We start from the raw sequence: 21808 nt of genomic DNA on the forward strand, positions 1-21808 counted from the left end.
GCGGCGGCGGCGGTGTGCTCCCTGCAGCCGTGTGGGTCCCTGCCAGGTCGGATCCCGCCTTCCCGCCGGGACAAAGCGGAGGGCGGTTTGGCGTGTCAGAATCTGCCCGTCACTAATCAGCAGGCCGATGAGGGTTTTTTTGAGCAATCGCGAGAGCGACCCGCATGGTTAGTTCGCTAATGCTTACCTTTTTACACCGCTATCAAGAAAGCAGCGTGTAAGCGATGTCTTATGCTCGGAAAGATTTTTCTCTCTGCATAAGAAATGGCCACCTTAATCTTTGGGGGGGGAGGGGGTAGTAAACGCATCCAAATTCATAAACCAATAAATATATCAGAGTACGCCAGAATGTGCTGGAGAAGAAACTGGATCAGACGTGTCCTATAGGGAAACGACCCAGTAGGGTTTTTCTTTCTCCCCCCGCCCCCGCTTCGATGTGTACACTTCTCTCTCTCCCCCCTCCCTCTCTTCCTCCGCACGCACGCACGCACGCTGCAGTATACACTCCATATCGTGCCTGGCTACACAAGTTTTCTACCACATACATTTGGAAACCTGTCTGTGAAACGCTTTGTTTTCACCCAGCCTTTCTTCAGATATACCCCATTTTATTATGCGTCTTTTTAAATCAAATTGCGCTGCAGTACCTGTTTGTTCTATTTTCCAATATTATCTGTTTTCCAGAGTATCCTCACCCGAGAATAAACGCATCTCAACTGAGCACAGCTACCCATGTGCTTCAGGCAGCCGGAGGGTCTCTGTCGGCCCCCTTCCTCGGTGCCCCGACCCGCGGTGCCGGCAGCAGGACGCCGCCGCCCAGCCGCTCCGTTCCCCGCTTCAGGCGCGGCGGGGGCGGGCAGCGGGGCGCGGCGGCGGGGGGCCGGAGCCGCGGGGCGCCCCCCGGGGCTGAGACCCTCCGCTCGCAGGTGTCCCCTCCGCGCATCCAGTGCGCTCGCTGTTGCAAACTGCGCTCCGACGGCTTGTACGCCGGGGAGTAACCGCGGCACGGTCATCCCGCAGCGGTGCATTCACTTTATTTACTAACCAGCATCATGTACTCCCCTCTGGGGCGGACGAGCTTCGCTGGGGCGCGGCGGTAGCCTCGCTGAGCCCACCGCGAGTGACATCGGGCTCTTGGTTGGTACGAAGACCACGAATTTAGCTACTGTGGGCTGCCTTCCTCTGTATACCTGGAGCAGGGCAGTGCTAGCTCTGATCTCCGCTGTCAGAAGTCGCCTGTTTTGACGAAGGAAAACAAGGCTAATGTCCCTGAAACGGCCAAATTCTCCCATCATTCGGGAGCTGCCTCTTGAAAGCTGCTGGGAAATGTCCCTCGCGTACTGACCCCGCGCTAGCGATTCTGTAACGCGGTGACTTTGTCCACGGTTGGTATAACTCGGAAAGCTAAATAGTCGCCCTTCGTACACTGGTCCTTTCACATCTCGTACTTTATCTACCGTAGCATTTATACATTAAAAATCTCCATAGGGGCTCGTGGAGTCCGAGCGCCCGGGCTCCGGCCGCGGGGGGAACCGGGGCGGCTGCTGACACCCGCCCGGGCTGCCGCTGCGGGGAAGAAACCGAGTCCCGGTACACCGGGAAAGCGGATCCTCGGTGAGCTGCTGTCCTCGCTGGGGCTGCGTGGGGTTGGTAAGGTGGATGCTCGTGTTGCCTGGTATAAATTAGCAGAAGTGTATCCTACTGATTTATTTATTTTTCCCAAACCAAGGGTGTTATAAAAGACATTCTCTGCGGCTCATGTTGACAAATAACTCGTGAGCTACCTGACAGTGTTAGTCCAGTTGTTGCCCATATGTCTAAATACCCTCCAAGAGACGTCAGTGCCGTTTAGCAAGAGAATTACCTCAAATGAAAACCAGAAGGAAGACGGTTTTTTTTCTTCTCCCCAAACCCACTTTACACCTGATGGCAGTAACACACAGGGAAGATTTTTGAAAGTTCGGTATCACCTTCCCCCATAGCGGCGATCGCTTTACAACATGGCGGGGAGCGGGGAGGGGTGCTTCCCCCCCCCCCGCGCGCTTTTCTTTTTTTTTTTTTAATCCATACCTTCACTAAATGACTTGCGTTCGTGTTTGTTTAACAACGGGTCGCTTCGGTAAACAAGACAATCAAAAGAACATTTGAGACTACGTGGATACATTTCTCTGCTGCTTGTAGACGCCCGGACACCCAGAGGAGTTGTTGAATGCCTCTCCTTCCATCCTTCCTTTATTTACCCAAATGAACACAGGGAAAGCTTTTAACCGAAGGGAGATTTAAGGTGATAAGCAGCGAACAGGCGGTCGGCACTGGAAGCCTGCGCTTCGGGCTGCAGCCCTCCGTGGAGCAAAAGGGATGGGGTGTTTCAAAGGCTACTTTTTTTTGTTGTTGACATTCTTCTTCTTTCGAAAACCGAGATCGTTTCTTCTTCCTCGAAATATTCCGACGGTTGCCTTGCCAGTGCGATTTCATTTTAAACAACTATTTTAGCCGAACTCTCGCACCGAATGGTTTGGCAATTATTTCAGGCTTTTGGGCGTCCCTAATGGTTTTAGAGAAGACTCTACAACCCTTCTCCACCCCTCTCCCCCCACCCACACCCACCCCCGGCGCTCTCTTTCTGCTCTATCTACTTTTTTTTAGGAGCCAGCAGTTTTAGGAGCCGCGTCTGGTTTTGGTTTGTTGGGTTTTTGGTTGGTTTTTTTTTTTTTTTTTTTTCCCAGGGGAGTAGCGAGATTAGGAATAGCCCCGCTCCCTGGGAAAGAAACCCCTTCGCTCCACATCCACTTTGCGGGCACTTTTAAAGTGCCTCCGTCTCCTGATGTAGGAGGATTGAGGGGGGGGGTTGTGCTCTTTTTTGGTCTGTTTGTGGGATTGTTTGGTTTTTTCCCAGCGTGTATCAAGAAGATTTGTTAAAATCTTTCTCCATCCTCCTCCTCTTCTTTCCCCCCCCCCCCGGCGACTCGATTCACGCTGTCCCACCGAGCATCAGCCCGGGGCTGAACCGTACCCCGTTAAAGGGGGAGGGGGGACGGGACACAAGCGATATGGCTGCAGCTTAATTCTCCCAAGCACGACCACTTGCTTGGGGGGGGGAAGCTGGGGAGGGGGGGGAATTGGGGAGGGGTGTGTGTGTAAAACTGCCGATCCTCACAGTCCCGAGGGACCCCGGCCGCTCCTCTCCGGTGCCTGCATCGCGATGGCTAAAAAAACCCACCTAACACCCCCCACACCCCCCAAATAAACAAAAATAAACCCCAACAGAGCGGAGCGGGCAGGTACGCGCGGGGGGGGGGTGGGGGTGGGCGCCGCGCGGGGACGCGCGCGGGGGGAGGTCCCCCCCCCGCGCGCGTCCCCGCGCGGTGCCCACCCCCACCCCCCCCGCGGCGCCGCCAGGTCAGAGGGCGGACGCGGGGAGAGAGGGGAGGGGGGGTGTGCCCGGGGCGTGGTGACGTCACCGTCCCCTCCACCAGTGGGAGGCCGGGCGCGGGGTGGCGGCGGCCAATGGGAAGCGAGGTGGGTCCGTGAGTGGCATTAAGGGAGGGCTCGACCGGGGGCGGGTGGGGGGGGAAAGCTGGGAGAAGAAATGAAGTTGTGCTAAAAGGCTTTTAGCCATCAAGAAGTTATTAGGCATTTCTCAGCCGCAAATTAGGGATTCTTCATTAATACCAACCTCGCCCCTCCACCCCACCCTAACCCCCACCCCCCCCAACCCCCCCCCCCCCCGTTATGTGAGAGGGAGAGCCTGGGAGCCGATAAAGGGGATGGGGAGGCGGCAATGTCTGTCTGCCCATCGGTGTGAGGAGCAGTGACAGGCGCAAACTTTTCCCCGTGCCATTAATGAACCAATTAAAGAGTTGGGCTCCTCACCCCGGGAGAGCTCTCTGCAGGCTGCCGGGCTCAGGGACTCAAGGTAGGTAAAAAAGAAGATCACAAACCCACCACAAGCTGCCAGCCTCAGCAAGGAGCCGCAGTGATGTGCGGGGCTAGGCTGTGGGTCGCTTCCCCCCGGTGGAAAAAGAGGAAAAAAAAAATAATAATAATTTGGTCTGAAAAATGTGATCTTTGGGGGGATTCCGGCTCGGGGCAGGGCTGGGCAGAATGTGCCTCCCCTGGCTGGGGTGCAGCTGGGGCAGACCCCTCTCTCCCCGCCCCCCCCCCTCGACCCCAGCCAGGGAATGAGGAGAGCAGCCGAGACGAGGGGAAAATTAAAGAAAAAAAGGAGAGGGAAAAAAAAAAAAAAGCAGAAATATTCCGGGATTGGAAATGCTTGCCCCGCTGCGGGGCTGGCAGCGCGGTGCTCGGGGAGGTCTGGCCGCCGCCGCGGTGCCAGCCCGGGGGAGCGCGGAGGGGACGGCGCAGCCCTGCCAGCACCGAAACCAGCCGGTAACTCCTCCGCCTTTGCCGGGAGCCGAGGGCTGGTTTCTGCCTTGGTTTCGTTCTGGCCATGCCGTGCACACCTGGGCTGGGGACTGCGAGGGCTGTGGGAGGAGAGTGCGGAGCAGGCTCCTATACGGGCGCGCTAGATGGGAAAATATACTACTTTTTTTTTTTTTTTCCTTTCTCCCCTCTGGTGGGAGAAAATACTACACCCGCCGGAGGCTGGTTGTTGATTATTATTTCTCGCGGCTCCGCTGCGGCGTGGTGTACCGGCTCTCTCACCCCAGGACTGCTGTTGTCTTCACAGAGGCTCCCGGGAGGTCACCCAGCGCCCTGGGAGGCAGACCACGGCCGGGCGTTTCGGGCCTCGGATTGACAGCGGATCGCGGGAAGAAAAGGGATTATTATGACCCTCTTCCGAGGAGCTATGCTGCCCGCCATGAGTAGGAAAAAAGGCCAGAAATACTTCATTTGGTTGGTGTGTGGTGCCGCAAGCTTCTAGCTTTTTTATTTTATTTTTCCTGCAGTTGATTGGAGTCTCTGAGCTGCATTGGATAAATGCCTTTCCCATCCGATTGACTCTGCTTTTCAGAGAATTTTTTTTTTTTTTTTTTAAAGAACACCTTTCTGGTCTTCAATACTTGTTTGCATTTTACGCAACTGAACGGTTTCTCAGAGTAATGGCCGCGCTCAGAATCACTGCCTGATGCTCTGGAGAGATGAATGGCAGCTGAAAGTTTCCCTTCCACCTTTGGATGAATCTCTGGAGTTTAAATTGTAGGAAGGAAGGGGGAAAAAACCACGATGAAAGAGAAGTCCAAAAATGCTGCCCGGACTAGACGGGAGAAAGAAAACAGTGAATTTTATGAACTGGCGAAATTACTACCCCTGCCCTCCGCTATCACCTCTCAGCTGGACAAAGCATCCATAATCAGACTCACCACCAGCTATTTAAAAATGAGGGTGGTTTTTCCAGAAGGTAGGTGGGAATGCCTATTCGCCTCTATTTCCATTCCGATCCAGGTGTCGCTTGTCGCTTTTACTTAAAAAAAAAAAAAAAAAAAAAAAAAAGGTAAATCGCATGGGGTGGTGTGCTCGGAGGCAGGGTGCTCTCCGCTGTCACTTTTCTCTGTCGTAAATACTTTCCCTTCAGTTCCTAAGACAGGTTTGGTTGGGGACTTACGGTGCTTTTGTCAACACTTGAAGGCACTGAGCTCTGCTGCGTGGTCTGCTAAAGCAAACACCAGTTTCTTTTCCTCCAGTCTCCCAGTAAGATGTGCATCCCCCGCCAAGCACGTGCGTGGCGAAAGAGGGGACGATTCACCCCTATTTATAGCCATACTATGGGGGGAGTTAATATATGGGTAAATATTTACATAAGTCTATGCAAAGTCCTAAAGCCTTAGTTCAAGTGTCGAGCAAAGGTGCGGTTTACAGGTACAGCACACGGGTACAGGCGTGCTCACACACACACACAGCCTAAATAAACAAGCCGAGCACACCGAATCGGATCATGAATGTGATGTGTCTCGCTCTGAGGACCATTAGGGCAGTTTGAAGGCGTTAATCGACCTCGGAGATTTTTAACAGGAGTTTTGTACTCGGACACATTCAATCCCCCCTGCCCACCCAACGCTGCAAGCCCAGCGTCCGAGTCTGGGCCGGATTCTCCTCCGCGGTCAGGCAACAGTAAACTTCACGTTGACTTCCACGGCGGCAGCAACAGTCCTGCCTGTCTAGCAAAAGCAGACTTAAGCGTCCTAAAGTACGTCTCGCTTTTGAGTAGAATTAGGATTTAAAGCGACCGTGTTGGGGCTTCTAGATCGGCTGCCAACGAAAACAAACAGCACAGAAAGTTAAGAGGGTCGGAGTAAAGTTTTCCTGTGTTCTCACTCTATTGCTTTTATAAGAAGTAGGAAACTAAATCAAAAATACTTCAGTAATCTTTTATTTAGATCAATCACTTGAGATATTGTCTGCGTGAAAGAAAAAGCATTGAGAGCTTTTTTCCGACCTGATAACAAAATTCGCTACATCTTTCGTTGAAAAGAGTGTGTACATAAGAAACAGCATAATATAGGCATATCCCTCTGCGTTTTCTGTTGGTATACCTCGAGGCGATCGGTCGGTCTGGCTGTCTATTACGTTTTACAAATCAAGAGTGGGTATACGGCCTGTTTTGTTGGTTTGTTTGGTTTGCCTTTTTTTTTTTTTTTTAAACCTGATTAAGTCGGTGAACTATTGGTCCTAATTCTACTTTTTAAAAGTAAACATGTAATCGGGCAGTCATTTGGACTGGAGGAGGTACCCCCCCACACGCTTACATATGAACGCTTATACCTAGAGTCCACAGCAGTAATTTCCAATCCAGTGCATCTTGCAATAATTTCTTTAAACAACCTTCCATATCTCCGAGTCACTTAGAACCAAAGAAGGGGATAAATGAAACCTTTAAATAATAATAATTAAAGCCTTCATCAAGCCACTTTCCTCTTCTATGTGATCTGCCACCTTGAAGATCATTATGCGGGACAGTCCTCTGTTTCAAAGGAGACCGCGTTGTCCTTTACACTGTCAGCGCATACTTTATGAAAATAAAGCTATTGAAAACTCTGATGCCCATGATGTTCCTAAAAGGATTATTAGCAATGATTTGTCAACTCCTGCGGTCTCAGTAGGCTACCTTTCTGCGTGATTTCGAGCAGGTCTCGTCAATTACTGGTGCCTATGTAGCGGGTTGTTTGATCAGAAGAAGCATATGGTGTTGCTTGTAGGCTGCGAGTAATCATGGGAAGAGAAGAATAGCTGATCCCCGTCCCTCGGTGGCAGCGCAGGATGTTTGAATGCCCTGGGGAACCGTGTGGCGAAGTGCGCCGGGGCCGGGGCCGCTGCCGGCCGCAGCAGATGCTAATTTGAGCGCGGAGACAGAGGGGGCGGCTAAGCGGGGCTTTGGAGGCGGCAGAGCCTTCGCAGCCTAATTAAAGGCAAGCTGCAAATTAAAAAGAAAGGCAGCGAGCAGGCACGAAAGGGCTCGCCCTTCCGAGGCGCGCTGCCGCGGGAGGCCCGGCGCCGAGCGGGCGGCAGATCCACGCGGGACCGCCGCGCCCCCACCCACCCCCGAAGCCGTGCATCCCCACGCAGGGTCGGGGGGGGGGGGGGCGGCACTGCGGGCTGGGCACAAAGGCTCGAGAGCGGGGGCCGCGGCGTGGCGCCGGGCGGTTTCTCCGCGGCCCCACGCGCGTTCCCTCTCCCTCCCACGTACTTCGGAGGAGGCGGGAGCGGGGAGCGCACCCCGGCCCGGCACCGGAGCCGCGGGTTTCCCCGCGCTCGCCGGTGCCGCGATTAATCACGAGCGACTCGCCCACGAACGGCCTCCCGGCGCTGCGGCTGTGTCTGGCCGTGCGGGAGCCGAGCCTGGGGCCGGGTGATTTTCCCCGGGACCTCGTGGGGCGGCGGGGGCTCCGGGAATGAGGCGGGAGCGGGAGGAGCGGCCGCTTGGGCTCCTGGTGCGGGTGTGCTTGTGCGCCGGCGCTTGCGGCTCGTCCGGCTGCAGCGGCGGGGGAGGCGAGGAAGAGGGGGGTGATCCTGGTCTCCCCGTGGCCCCAGCCAGAAAAAGAAGTCCTTGCTTGGCTGGGAAGGGAGGACAGGTAGTGGCAGCCGGGGAAATTACGCACCCAAAGGAAAAGCCTTTCTGAAAGAAGGAGGCAGGATAGGGACGTTGGATGGATTTAACGGGGGGTCCGTTTGCTTGTTTTTCCCTGGGGGGGAAAGCGATACACGGGACAGACCCGATGAGTTGGCCAAAGGGCTGGAGGTGGGTAGCAGGAGGCTCGGGAGCGTGGCAAAGTGTCATGTCATACATTTAAGGAGATGTTGGAGGAGTCAGGATAGAGAAGCGTTGTCTCCGTAAGAGCGAGTTGCACTTCCAGTGTAACTGACACCCCCTCTCCCCGATGCAAGAGCGAATTTCCATCTGCCCGGAGAGTGCTTGCATAGGGGCTGGTTGTAAATAGTCACGTACAGAAAGATATACACTCCTCATCGCCGTGCGCACGCGGGGCTGGGGACAGGCGGAAAGAATCGGTGTGCATTTGTCTGCATATTTTTACTTCTGAAAGGTTCGTATAGAGAGAGAAGGTGGGCAGATTTCGGATTCATTTTGGAAACAAGAGAGTTTTCTGGGAGTAAAATGCCAGGAGAGTCACACACAGAATAATCACGGTACCGTTTCTGTCTCACCCCCAGAAATCTAAACACAAATCGGTGGCACCGAATAAACTTGATAAACCGAGCAGAGTTTTTCCAGCGAGCTCCCTCTCGTAATGGCTGTGTAATTCTCACAAGCTATTAAAACGCCTGGGTTGTTCTCTCTACCCCTGATTTCACTTTACTAGGTCTCCAGCAGATTAAAACTGTCAAGGGCGAAAAGTGTTCAGCGACTTAGGTAGCTTGCATCACTTCAGTGCTAAAACTCTTCTGTCTCAGGAGGAGAAAGCCTATGAGACATACAGTAGTTTTCGGTGATCAGACAGCTTTTGGAAAGGCTGAAGATCGGCTAAATCGCTGAGGACAGCGAGGAAGATTTTTTTAAACAGAAATTCCTGATAAATTCACTAGTGAGTTAACATTCATTAAAAAAAAAATCCTAAAATTACAATTGAACATTAAACAGTTAATGGCAAGTAACGTAGCCTCAAAAAATATCTAGAAAAATCTCCGGGATGTCGAAGGACTAAAAGAGTTTTCCTTCAAAAAAGATCCGGTCGCTGTAACTGGGGGGGTGATTCTTCACTGACCCTCGCCAGTATCAAAAAGTGAAGGGAGAGGAAAAAAACCCAACCAACCAAGCAAAAAATCCAAGTGGTGCAATAAACAGATTTTTGTTTGTTTGTTTTTGTTTGAGTTTTTTATTTTTCTTTTTCAGTTAAGAATATTTTAAGGGTCCTGTTCTCCTTACGCGAACAGAGAGGGAAAAGGAGGGTTTGCAGTCTCTGTCCTAGTGGGGATGGATCGTTTCGGCGCGGAAAGGCGTTTGATTTTCGAGACAAAAGCAGAGGCTCCGTTTACATAAACTTCGCCGAATCAGGATGGTTAACATTTCAATATTGAAACCCTTAACCTTGTTTTATTTTAAAGGGGGAAGAGATCAGCAGGAGAAAAAAAAAAATCCGTTTCCCACGTGGATAGGTGATTTAATGCTGTTTTTCTTACTGCTAAGGGAAATGATTGAGCATTAGGTTTCAGTGTTTATTTTCTTACAGAAGTTTTTCTCATTTAAGCTGCAGTTTACTCTCCACGCTGCCTCTCTGTTTAATTCCAGTTTTGATGTGAACTTAAAATGTGAAGTGCAGAACTAAACTACTAGCGTGATCGTTGAAAAAGCAGATTTATGTGTTAGAAAGAATGCTAAGTGAGACGAGTGGAAAAAATCATATTTTCTTTAGAAACATCCTCTCCCTTTTTAGTAACATACGACGGTTCTAATGTCGGAGGATATTTTTCAACTTGCATATAAATAGCGTGTGTTCCCAAGTGCATTGATGCAAACCCTTCCCTCCTCAATTTCTTCGGAATAAGGGCTATTTGAATTAGCATCTTCTGTAGAAGCGAATAAGTAGTTGGCGCTCGAAAAATTCCCTGATTTTTTTTTTTTCCCTCCCTCCAATTTGGGTATGGTTCCGTTTGTTTGCATTTCAGAGCGCAATTCCGTTACCCCGTGTGTGCCAAAATGCTGGCATTTCTTTCTAGCATGAATCAGTCTCGGCATTATTTCCACTACCGTTTTCTTAATAGGGTTGTTTGTTTAGTCAACAGGACTTTTCCTCCCTCTTATTATTATTTTTAAAAAGAAAGCGGGATGCTAACTTATCTCTGCTTCAAATGAACACATGTGATTTACCGAGATAATAAATCTTTACAAAACCTTGCTAATGGCCTCCGCAGGCAGTTGGAAATGAGCAGCATTTTTTTTTTTTAAACATAGCTTATTCCATTTCGTCTGAACCCTCCGACGGCGACCCACTCCTTCACAGAAGCCTCATTTGGCCGAGATTTTGAGTTATCATTAACCACTGCCTGTTAAATTAACTGAGAAATCAGCCCTGTCGGGCGTTAGGCGATGGCAAAACGGAGCGCTGGCGGTAGACTATTTAATTACATGGTTAATCGAATCAAGCTAATTCCTCGACACAACATCCAGTTGCCTTTTCGCTTGCCGGTGACTAGGACGTACAGCTTCTGTCCCTGCGGCTCCCGGTGCCGTGACTCGTCATTTTCCCCGGGCAGCGAGGGAAAATGACCGCCTTGAAGATGGGGACCGAGCTGTCCTGCCTCCCTCTCCCCAAACAACCTTCCGTGCCCCGCTTCTCCCTAGAGCAGCTGCAGGGAGGGATATAAGGCAGCAGCGGTGCCAGCGAGGGGCGATGGGGAGACAGGGAAGGTGCTGCTTTACGAGCTGCACACGGAGGTGAAATGCCCGTGCCCGCGGTAAACCTTTACGAGCGGCTTCGCCCAGCAGGTTGCACGAAGCCGGCGTGCGGGAACGGGAGGGGAGAGGGGCCGGGGCCGCCCCTCCTCGGCCTCCCCAGCGCCGCGGGGGAGGCTGAAGCGGGGCTCGGCCTGCCTGGGTGCCGCGGGGAAAGGGCGAGCCCCGGGGCGGAGGTGGCCGGGGGTCCCGCATCCCTCGCCCTCCGCGGAGTCAGCATCCCCAGCGGCGCGGGCGGGCGAGCTGCCTCTCCTCCATCTTTAATAAGCAGAGAGCGGCTGTTAAAAGGGCAAAGCAAAGGCAGCGAAACAAAAGCGAGCGGAGACGTCCCCGGGCCGCGGCCCCCGGGAGGCGGCGGGGAGAGCCCGGGAGCGGGGCGGCGGGGGCCGCTGCCCGGAGAGGGAGTTTTAAGAAGCGCCTGGAAGAGAAACGCGCGGTGGAGCTCCTTAGGCCCGGCTTAAGCAAGAGTTCCCGGCGCGGCCCCGCAGCAGCGGGCTGCCTCCGGGCGAGCCCCCTGCGCGTCTCCCTCTTCCCACGTTCAGTAACAGGAGAAAATTCTCTGCCTACGGGGCCCCGTCTCCAAGCCAGCATCTTGCACGGCTTCCGTGGGCCTCGTACCGCTAACCGCGCCCGTGGGCCTCGCCGGGCGGTGCGGGCAGGCAGGGCGCCGGGGCAAGTCCCCGGCGGGGTCCCCAGGGGTTCCCGCCCCCCTCCTCCCCGGAGATAGCTGCCCCTCAAAGCCTGGCCCCCAAAGACGCGGATCTGGAGCTCAGGCTGGGCTCTCCACTAAGTGATTTTTAAACGGGGACGTCAAATCGCCCGCTCTGCCGTTCTTTTCGCTACCGTGAATCCGGATTGCGCTGAGATTTCGTGACGGATAGTCCGTTGGGGAAATCGTGGTAACCGCTTTTAAAAGCCGGCAAATCAACACAAAGTAGATAAGGGCTTGCATCTTCTGGCCACCCCACCCCCACCGTCCACCCCCGCCCCCCTTTGCTATTGCCAGACAAAGGAGGGGGTCGAGGTGGGCTCTGCGCTGCAGATGCTCACAGAGGGACAAGTAACCCGGAGATCAACCAGGGCCAAGGAGCTGCCCGGGCCTCCTGGAGTCTCATTTCCCTGCGCCTGCCTTCCTCCGTCTTTGCCTAGATCAAATTAGAAATGATTGAGGAATCTCTTCCCCCTTCCGTGGGACAGAGGAGCTTCTTGCGACAATATCGCCACTGGGTAGGGACGATATCCACCCAACCCCTCCATTGGCTGCCCGCATCAAGGCTTGCATCAATCAAAAGATGAGGGGAAGGACAGGGCCAAGGCAGCCGAACGCTGCGGCGCTGGCCGTGAGCCTGGCTTGGGGGGCAGGCTGTCGGTGGGGACCGACTTGCCTAGTGCCGGGGGTGGGCACGGCTGGGGAGAAGGCATTGCACATGGACTCGCCGGTGTAGCTGTCCCTGAAACCGACGGAGATGCTTTTTGCTGTGGAAAGCGCAGTGGTTTTCCACTGGGAAACGCTGAGAGAAACGATGAGTCAGCACGCTCGCTCCGAGCAGGGTCCGCGCAGTCTCGGCGCAGTCTTGGCGCACACTGTTAGGTAGCGAGGATGTTGCTCACAAACTAAGCAAGAGTCTGGCTAAAATGTTTTGGTTTTGGTTTTTTTTTTTTCCCCTTTCCTATTGACAGTGGACACTTTCTTGTGGCCCAAATTGTTTATCTTCTTAGGAAAAAAAAAAAATCCTCGAGTGGAGGAGATTGTTAGGTAGGAGCCTATAATCCACATTTTGTCAAGAGTATCAAATTCATTCCGAAAGAAAAGCTCGATCCATTTATTTTTGCTGCTTGAATAACACAGCTGGATGATGCCTTGAGCTTACACTAGACGGTTGCTCATCATTCATTCGCCAAGAACTGGCCTAAATAGTGCCTGTGGGATTAGGTCAATTTTAGTGGATCTACTTCGCCTCATTTGGTTACTAATTGGTTTCTTGTTTTATAAATCGAAATCTCATTTTCAGGAAATTACAAAACCCATGCAGCCAGTCCATTGAGGTAATCCGTGGGTCGGTGGTATTTAAATGGAAATGGTTCCACAATGCATCAAGTATTAAGCAACAGTAAAACTTCGCCTCTATTTCCAAATGAAATGTGAGCTCGCTAGCTCCTTAGATCCATAACAAATACATCCCTTCTAAGGCTACTTATGTAAATATGATAAACCAGACCTTGGTGGGGGAGGGGACGCAGGGAAGAAAGCAAATTTTATCTGCTAAGGTTAATGTGGCATATCTTGGAAATCTTCCAAAATAGATTAAGTTTTGCTTTGTCTTCGGCCACTTTAGCTGGGAAAATCCTTTGCCTAAAAACGATTTAGTTATCCTTCCCCTCACAAAGCTGCTCGTTTCTATTCCAAACCTATTATGCTGTTGGCTCTCCAAATTACAAGAGAATCTTTAGATCTTGTTTCCAAGCATAATCCTGAAGCAAAAGGGAGAGCTGATTTCCTTGTTTTGTTTTAAATAGACAATCAAAGGATTTGCAGAATTTTCTGCGGTAGGTCAAGTGCAAGAAATCACAGTTTGCCCCCTCGATAAAAGGAAATTGGAAGTTAAAGCGAATAGACAGGGGGAAAAATAAAAGGGAATATTAATGGAGAGGTCTTCTCGTATAATCTTTAAAAACAGTATTTAAGGGGCATCAGGAGAGCCCATCGATTTGGGAGAGGCTGGGCTTGCCAGTGAATAGAAATAGTCTCCGACTTGAAAGTCCTGAAACATCTGGCAAGTACAAGGAATCGTCTCATGTGATAGGATTTCAAAAAGCCGGTTCAGATAGACAAGTGAAAACGTTTAATTATAAACCATTAACAGACACAGCCCAGCAGCGCGGGGTTTCCACCTGAAACATAGCGAGGAGTTCAGCGCCCCGTGAAGAACCGCCTTCCCGGGGGGAGGTTAACCTGTAATGCCCATGAGCTGTTCATTAACCCGCCGGGGTCGGGTTATTTTCCCTTTTAGAAGAAGAATAATTAGAGCCGTAAACTTCGATTAATAAGCAACTTAAATCATAGGCGGAGAGCGCAGATTTAGTCCTGAATACAGAAACCTGTCATTCAGATTTCCCTCCAGGTGGGGGGACGTCGCAAGGAGCCGCCTTGGCCGCCTCTGCTGTAACGGGCCGTCCTGGCTCCCCAGCAGAGAAACCTCTGAGGAGCTCGGGAAAAACAAATATGCAGCGGGTTTTTCTCTCTTTCCCTGGAAGCTGTGCAAGATTTGCCAGCTGCTTGCTGATTTCGGGGGGCGGAGGTGACCCTCCGCTGGCTCCCCGACGGTGGGGGGGAGGGGGGAGAGGTGCCTGCGGAGCCCCCGGTGCATCCCCCGCGGGTCCACCCGCTCCGGAGGCCGCAGGGAGGAGTGAAGCCCAGGGGCTCAGGAAACTGGGTCCCTGCTAATTGGCGTGGAGGAATTAATGGGAAGGAGCCTGTTTCTGGCTGGCACCCTGGTACACGCTGGGGCTGCGGGATGGGGGCCAGGTCAGAGAGATGCTCCTGCCTTTGTAGGGCTGTGAAGTTAAGAAGGAAGGAAGGAGTGTAGGAGCGGTGAAGAGACAAGCTGGCGTGAAGAGGTGGACGGGGAAGGGGGAGAAGAGAGGGAAAGGCGGGGCGAGAGGGGCGCATCGCTCCGGCGCTTCGGCGGTGGGGAGGGCGGGCAGGGCGGGCGAGGGCCGCCGTGGGATGCCCCGTTCAAACAGCGCGGAGGAAATCGTTAGCTTTGTTTAGACTGGCAAACACCTAGGTGAAGCCGGTCAATAGCGAGGGATGCCGCGGCTGCCTGCTGTCACCACCTCGCCTGTTTGCCCCGAAACAGCCGGAAAACGGGGTCTTGCCTTCCCCGAGCCCGCCCTGCGGGAGGGAGACCTCGCCGGCTCGGCTCTCGCCTCCTCCGGGCGATCCGCACCCCAGCCATCAATCAGGATTTGTATTTTTTTCCTCCCTTTTACTTTATCTTAGTGTCTGTGCGTGTCAGGCTGAGTCTTCTTTCATGGCATAAGCGTAAAAGGTTTTAACTGCCCCGTTTAAATTATTTCAGCAACAACACTGTGAAAAGGCATCGCCCATAAATAGTTTTAGTCCGGTGGAGTGATTTCCATCTGCCTTTTATTCCTCCTCACTTTGCATAAGAGAAAACAAGCGGCGTCTGAACCATTAGACAGGTCCGGAGGGATTAATTTCTGGAGGGGGCTGTTTGGAGGCAGATCATCCCTCCCTGCAGAGAGACCCATCCCGCCCGCCAGAGCAGCGGGGAGGGAGGGATGGTGGGGAGGGAGGTGAATCCCGGAGACCCGGCTTCGTGGGGCAGGAGGGAGGACGGTCCGTGCCGTCGGACAGTGACTTGCCTGGGCCGCCCCGAAGTGCCTTAGAGCAGCCGTGAAACTGCGCTCGGCTTAGCGACAGGTAGTTTGCTTTTCGTGGGCTTGAGTGGGGATCACTAACAGGGAAAGCGTTTTAACACGGGGCTTGGGGAGAGCTGGGTGAGTGGCATCTGGTCGCTCCTCTCTCCCTCCCCAAATACGTAATTACAAACCTTCCAGGTGAGAGGACGGTGGCCCCCAAGAGAGAAAGACGCAGGGGGTCACAGATCAGCTTGGAAAGTGATCTCTGCCGAGCAGAGGGTCCAAGCCCATCCTTATCGCTCCCCGTCCAAAGCCTGCTGCCTAATCACCCGGCAGGTTGTGCCCGAGCTCTGCCTGCTGCAGGGGGAGGAACCCCCCGCAGGCAGCGCGCCGGTGCTGGCAGGACCGACCCGCATCGCTGGCCTGGCCGCCGCCAAGAGGTTTCTCTTCCCAGACACCGTCGTGCCACGTTAACCGCATCCTTCTCTCGACATCAAAGGCTTCCCCCCGCATACCTCTTTCTTTCATTGTAACTAGCTCTCGGCGTTGACCAGGATCCCTTCGGCGACGTTAGGAGAAAAGCTCTTTCCCTGAAGTTCAAGGAGCTAGTTCCCAGTAGCCGAAGGCAGCACTAAAAAGCCCTTTTATCTGGCACGCTATTTCACTTAGGTCTTAGGAATTAACTTCACCGTTAACTCAAAATAGGTATTTTGGTATTTATCTCTCACGGGACTTAGGTCTTTAAACAAAAATCCACAGAAGAGGCTTCTCTGTGCAACGAAATCATGTCTAGTTTTCCAAAGATTACATGTATACATGTTTTAGAGCGAATACAAGCAAAAAAATTGAAAAGAAGTTCCTCGCCAGCAGGCTAACACGAGTCAATTTTTCATCTCCTCACCTTACTTCTTTTGTGTGTCTTAAATAAACAGGACTTGGAGAAGCCTGGGGCCACTCTAGCCGAACCAGCCCACTGGATAATGTTGGACGGGAACTGGGATCCCATCTTTTGCAGGTACTGGTCTGGAAACGACAGCCATACGGTATTAATGATTAAAGAAATCATTCCCTCTTCTGAGCTTTTAATTGCCACCTTAACTAATTTTTAACTCTTCACGTGTTTAATAAAAAGCGGGGCGGGAGGGGAACAGCTTCAGAAACACGAACCGTCGCGGTTGAATGTCGTGCGTTTTAATGGGGCTGTGGTTTGGTCCCTCCGGGTCCTTTGCCCCAGCATCGTCCAACACAGGGTCCGCAGCGAGGGATTCACAGTGTATCCCGGTGTGCCGGGATACAGGAGCATGGTGACTTTTCCCCCAGATTATTAACGAGGTGACAAGTCCCGTCAATGCGCTGAAGCTCAGGGTGGCGTAGAGACAGGGAGAAGCTCTAGAGGTAGGTTGGAGGAGGCTGTCCTGGGCTCAGCAGGCACAGAAATGAGCATAGACACAAAACAGGTAGGACACGTTTGAAAACTCACTGCTGTCTGAAATATTAAGGAATATTAGCTGTTGCCGTCACCACGCATTTTCGGTGGGGTTGTGTGGCCTTTTGGGAGCCTGTTCTGCTCTCGGCACACCCAGAAGTCCCATCTATGTCTGCTGAAATGTGTCTGATAAATTCTCTTGTCCCTTATTTACACTACGGAGAGTTTTAGATCCTCCTCGCTCGCTTACAGTTTCTTTAGCAAATATCCAAGCGCTAAACCCCCAGTGACATTTGAAATAGGATAGAAATGTTCAGGATTTCTGGGACCGACATACTAATCACCGGGTAGCCAGGACCTCTTCTTAGACACTTCCCAGGCACTTTGCATTACGTTTGAGCTCGGCCCCTCTGAGAAGTGGGTTGTATCTCAGGGGTCCAGGAGCTTTAGAGGGATTCCTGTCCAGGTACTTGTCCATTTCCTTCCAACTTTTTGAATAATCACAACCTGAACAGGGATGCCTGTTCGCTAAAATAAATCCGAGGGACAGGTACTTCATGAAATCTGTCTTCATGGGTGGCTCTATCTGTCTATCTGTTGACGTATTTATACTTCTCACCCCTCAACCCTTTTCTGCAGACGTTGGACGGTTTCATATTTGTCGTGGCTCCGGATGGCAAGATCATGTACATCTCGGAGACCGCCTCGGTGCACCTGGGCTTGTCGCAGGTACGCTGGGGGGCCGCTAGCCCCCGTGCCTGCCTGCCCCCCCTGGCTGACAGGGGAGGTGCGTGTGGGGAGGGTGAGCGGTGCCGGCGATGAACCCCTTCCTCCCCCTCCTCCTCCTCTCTCACAGGTAGAGCTGACCGGCAATAGCATTTACGAGTACATCCACCCCGCCGACCACGATGAGATGACGGCGGTGCTCACGGCCCACCAGCCCTACCACTCGCACTTTGTTCAGGGTAAAGTACACAGCCCTGCGCCCCCGCTTGGCCTGCGCGGCCGCGGAGGGGACCGCGGAGGGGACCGCGCAGGGGCGGCGGAGCCCGCGGCTCACCCTACCTCTGCCTTTCCCCTCTCCCAGAGTACGAGATCGAGAGGTCCTTTTTCCTGAGGATGAAGTGCGTCCTGGCCAAGAGGAACGCGGGCCTGACCTGCGGGGGCTACAAGGTGCGTGCCCACGGCCAGGACCCCCCTTTCTCCCCCCCCCCCCCCCAGCCTTCCCGCGCCCCTGCTCCGGCAGCGCCGAGCACACTGGGCGGGCGGTGAAAACAGGGACAGGAGTGGGGGTGAGCACTCTGCCCGCGGGGGTTGTCCCAGCCCGGTACTCTTTCATGTGGTTCAGAGCCAGAATTTCTCTCCGAGTTTCAGGTTAAAGAGCTCAAACCACAAAACCAAGCAATCGAGCTCCCCGTGGGTTTTTTTTGTTTTATTTTGCTTTTTAAACTGAACCTCGCACAACCACTGACGTTCCCGAGGTGTCTGTGGAAGCTGTCAGGTGACACAATGGGAGCCCTGGGTTAATTTATTTCTTTATTGGGTAACTCGTCAGCTTCAGGGGCAGCTCTCCAAGTCAAGGGTTTTGCCCGGGTGTTTCACACAGTTCTGCTCAGGGCTCCTCGGTGAGGACAGCCCCTGCTCTCCTACCTTCTCGCTGCTTTTGTGTCAGCTGCACAACGCCGAAGAGCGGAGGGTACCTATAACCCGAGGAGATGTTGTGCCGTGGAACAAGAACATCTGTTGAACTTACTCCAGGAACAAACACCCTAATAATAGAGAAGTAAGGGTGGAAGTACACAGCAGTCATCTGCAACGATCCATTTAGGAGACATACCTAAGTCTACGTCCAAAGATACATTCTGGCTACGGATCGTGTCTGCTCTATCTATATAACAGACATATCTTACACATGTGACATATGCACACATGTAAACTCTTTCTCTCACACGCATACACTCTTCATTACAAAGTTGTAACTGGCTTGGCACTTCCGCGTCTTTCCTTTTTAGAAGAATAATAAAAGCGTAGTTAGGAGGTGGTCCAAAAACCACTTAAGTCAGTGGAAAAAAAAAATCTCGTTGACTTTAATGGGCCTTAGATCAGTGCTGAACTCTCGTATGGAAAAAAACCCAACCCCAACCCAAACAGAAAAGCAGAAAACCGGCAGACAGTGCCGCTTTGCCGCTTTGCCGGCGCGGGGCAGCGAGTCCCGGGCACCCGGCGGCCGCACCGGCACCGGCCGGGGCGGCGCGCGGGTCTGTCCGGGTCCCCTCCGCGGGGAGGGACGCCTGTCACAGCACACCCTCCCCCCCTGCTAGGCGGCCCCGAGCTTTCCTGTGTCTCCGGCAGGTCATTCACTGCAGCGGGTACCTGAAGATCCGCCAGTACAGCCTGGACATGTCCCCCTTCGACGGCTGCTACCAAAACGTTGGCTTGGTCGCCGTGGGCCACTCGCTGCCGCCCAGCGCCGTGACGGAGATCAAGCTCCACAGCAATATGTTCATGTTTCGGGCCAGCCTAGACATGAAGCTCATATTCTTAGATTCCAGGTAGAGCTGGGGTTATTTCCAAATCTATTCCCCTAGCCCCTCCCTTCTTCTCCCCCAGGCCTCCTCTCCTGTCCTCTCACCCACTGATGTTTGCTGCTTGTGTCTCTTGCAGGGTAGCTGAACTAACAGGTTACGAGCCCCAGGACTTGATAGAGAAGACCCTTTACCACCACGTCCACGGCTGTGACACCTTCCACCTGCGATGCGCGCATCACTTGTGTAAGGAGATGCTGTTCTTGTAGAGACCCTGCCCCTCGCCCCCCGCCTTCTCCCACTGCAGATGGACTTTGGGTTTGCTAGGATTGACCTCTGGGTCGTAACGGGCAAAGCCAGCTCACTGGAGGGGAGAATAAGTAAAATCTGCAGCAGGTTTTAATGAAACAAGTCCTTAGAGACTAAACTCCGAGCTGGCGGCAGGAGGGAGATGGAGGGGATCGGCAATGAAAGGCTATTTTTCCCTCCTCAGCTCCTGGTTGTAGGACAAGAACTCCCCCGCACAAACCTCAGGCGCTCAGTTCACTTCAAATTCCGGTTAGGAAAACCCTTTTTTCTTGCTCCAAAAAGCCATGCCAGTGAAATTCAAATACGTTTGTTCCACTTCCACCAAGTCTCACAAATCTTATCTGTGTATCTAATTTTGACTGCCGTAGTGAGCCCGATTCCGAGAGCTGTTCTTTATTCTATTTTGATATCATGATGACATTAATACATGGATAGATGAATAAAAAGGATATTAATTTCCGGTAAGTTTCCTTACAGAGAATGTAACGAGAAGAGATAAAACCCAAAGCCAGATTTATAGAATTAAATCTCGATGACGATATGTCGGGGTTGGGGGTGGGGGGGATTCAACCCCCCGGTCTACTCACCCTGCCCCACCAATCTCCCCGAATAGGCTTTGCTAACGAGTGGGAGAGATCAGCTCTGGTTTGGGGACGCCCGGGGGTCTCCGCCACCCTTGCCCACGGGGGTTTCGGTCCACGCCGCTTCCCCAGGTGATGCTAAGGGGTTCCCAGCCCCTCTCCTCGCCCACGGGGGCCTGGGGGGTGGTGGTTGGTGGTGGTGCACCCCCTTCCCAGGGCCGATCAAAACGGAGGCGGGAGCCGCGCTGAGGCTCTCCCCGCTTTGTCCCCGCAGTGCTGGTGAAAGGGCAAGTGACCACCAAGTACTACCGCTTCCTGGCCAAGCACGGCGGCTGGGTGTGGGTGCAGAGCTACGCCACCATCGTGCACAACAGCCGCTCCTCCCGCCCGCACTGCATCGTCAGCGTCAACTACGTCCTCACGTAAGTCAGCCTGGGGGCCGCTCCAAGTTGCGCGGGGCCGAGCCGAGCCGAGCGAGGCCGAGCGGGGCCGAGCGGTGCCGAGCGGGGCCCGAGCGGGGCCGAGCGGGCCGAGCGGGGCCGAGCGCCCGGCGGCCGTCACCTGCCTGCGCGCCCCGCGCAGGGCCGCGCTGCGGGCCGGGCCCGGCGGCCGCTCCTCCCGCCCTGCTCTTCCCCCTTCCCCGATCACGGCTGCTGAGCCCCCTCGCTGCCGCACTGACCAGGGCAGGCTCGCCAGGTCTGCTAGGAAACACATTGAACACTTTCATCTAGATGAAGGGTTTCCCGTCTGCCTGTTTCTTTCTCGTTCGAGAGGGGAAAAGATTTAGAGGTTTGTCACCCAAATATTTTGCTACTTCCCCCCCTCTTTTTTTTTTTTTTACAGTTTAAATGCACCCAGCATTAAATAAAATTTAATGCAGCGTAAAAAAAAAAAAAAGGTTTCCACGTACGGATTTATTTATACTCAACAAACAGGACATCTGTTTTTCTTTTCAAAAATCTGGGGTTTGAAGTTCTTAATTTCATCCAGAGTCTCTATCAAAGCTCCGAGATTTCTTTTTTGTTCTTGGAGAGCGATCCTTACAGTGAACCACAAAGAAAGTTGGTGACCAGAAGGGTCAGTTAAACTTTAAAAAAAAATAAAATAAAATAGAATTAAAAAAAAATAAATCAGAGTGACTGCTGAGATACTGTATATCTCAACGCATCTCCTTGTATTTGGAGATTGCTAGGTTGTGCTCTAGCTATGCTGCTTAAACTGAAACAGGGGCCCAGTGAGGGAGGGGAAGCTCGGTCGGACTATTTGGAAGTGTTTATCGTTGTGATTGTTCGCATCTCCTCTGGACACGGCAGTAGCTGCTGGCGGCAGCGCTGATGCTTCCTCAGGATCGTAGGGCCGGCCAGGTCGGCGGCACCTCGTTGATCCTCGGGGCTGAATATTCCTCTGTTCTGCTGCTCATTTTTTATTCTGGAGGCAAATGTAGGTGTTGGAAACGTCTGAGAGGCACAACCCTCCCCTCTCCTAAAACTGCGGCGATGGCAGCAAGGCGATCTTGCCGTTGCGGGTTTTCGTGCGTGCGTAGGTGGCGAGCGGTTTGGTAGCCCAAAATGAAGTGGCTCGGTACGGAGGCAAGGGCTCTGGCCATGTGTGCAGGCGCGGCTGGTGGGGTGGGGAAGGGGCTGCGGATCACGGCGCCCGCATTGCTAGGACGTAATCACTTTGGTACGTAAGGTGATAACGGGCGTCCGTGCTC

The 21808-nt window shown here is 53.1% G+C and overlaps 1 protein-coding gene across 1 annotated transcript in view; it reads left to right on the top strand.

The window, feature by feature from the left end:
• The first annotated feature begins 5186 nt into the window (after positions 1-5186).
• SIM1 (SIM bHLH transcription factor 1) overlaps positions 5187-21808 on the top strand; it is a 47698-nt gene continuing 31076 nt past the window's right edge. The window contains exons 1-8 of the mRNA XM_050894453.1: positions 5187-5362; positions 16186-16268; positions 17319-17408; positions 17536-17644; positions 17767-17852; positions 19032-19231; positions 19344-19450; positions 20369-20516. Coding sequence (XP_050750410.1) covers positions 5188-5362; positions 16186-16268; positions 17319-17408; positions 17536-17644; positions 17767-17852; positions 19032-19231; positions 19344-19450; positions 20369-20516 — 998 coding nt within the window. The 5' untranslated portion in view covers position 5187. The remainder of the gene's footprint in view (positions 5363-16185; positions 16269-17318; positions 17409-17535; positions 17645-17766; positions 17853-19031; positions 19232-19343; positions 19451-20368; positions 20517-21808) is intronic.

This window comes from Gymnogyps californianus, chromosome 3, assembly GCF_018139145.2.
Source record: "Gymnogyps californianus isolate 813 chromosome 3, ASM1813914v2, whole genome shotgun sequence".
In the NCBI taxonomy this organism is placed as follows: domain Eukaryota; kingdom Metazoa; phylum Chordata; class Aves; order Accipitriformes; family Cathartidae; genus Gymnogyps; species Gymnogyps californianus.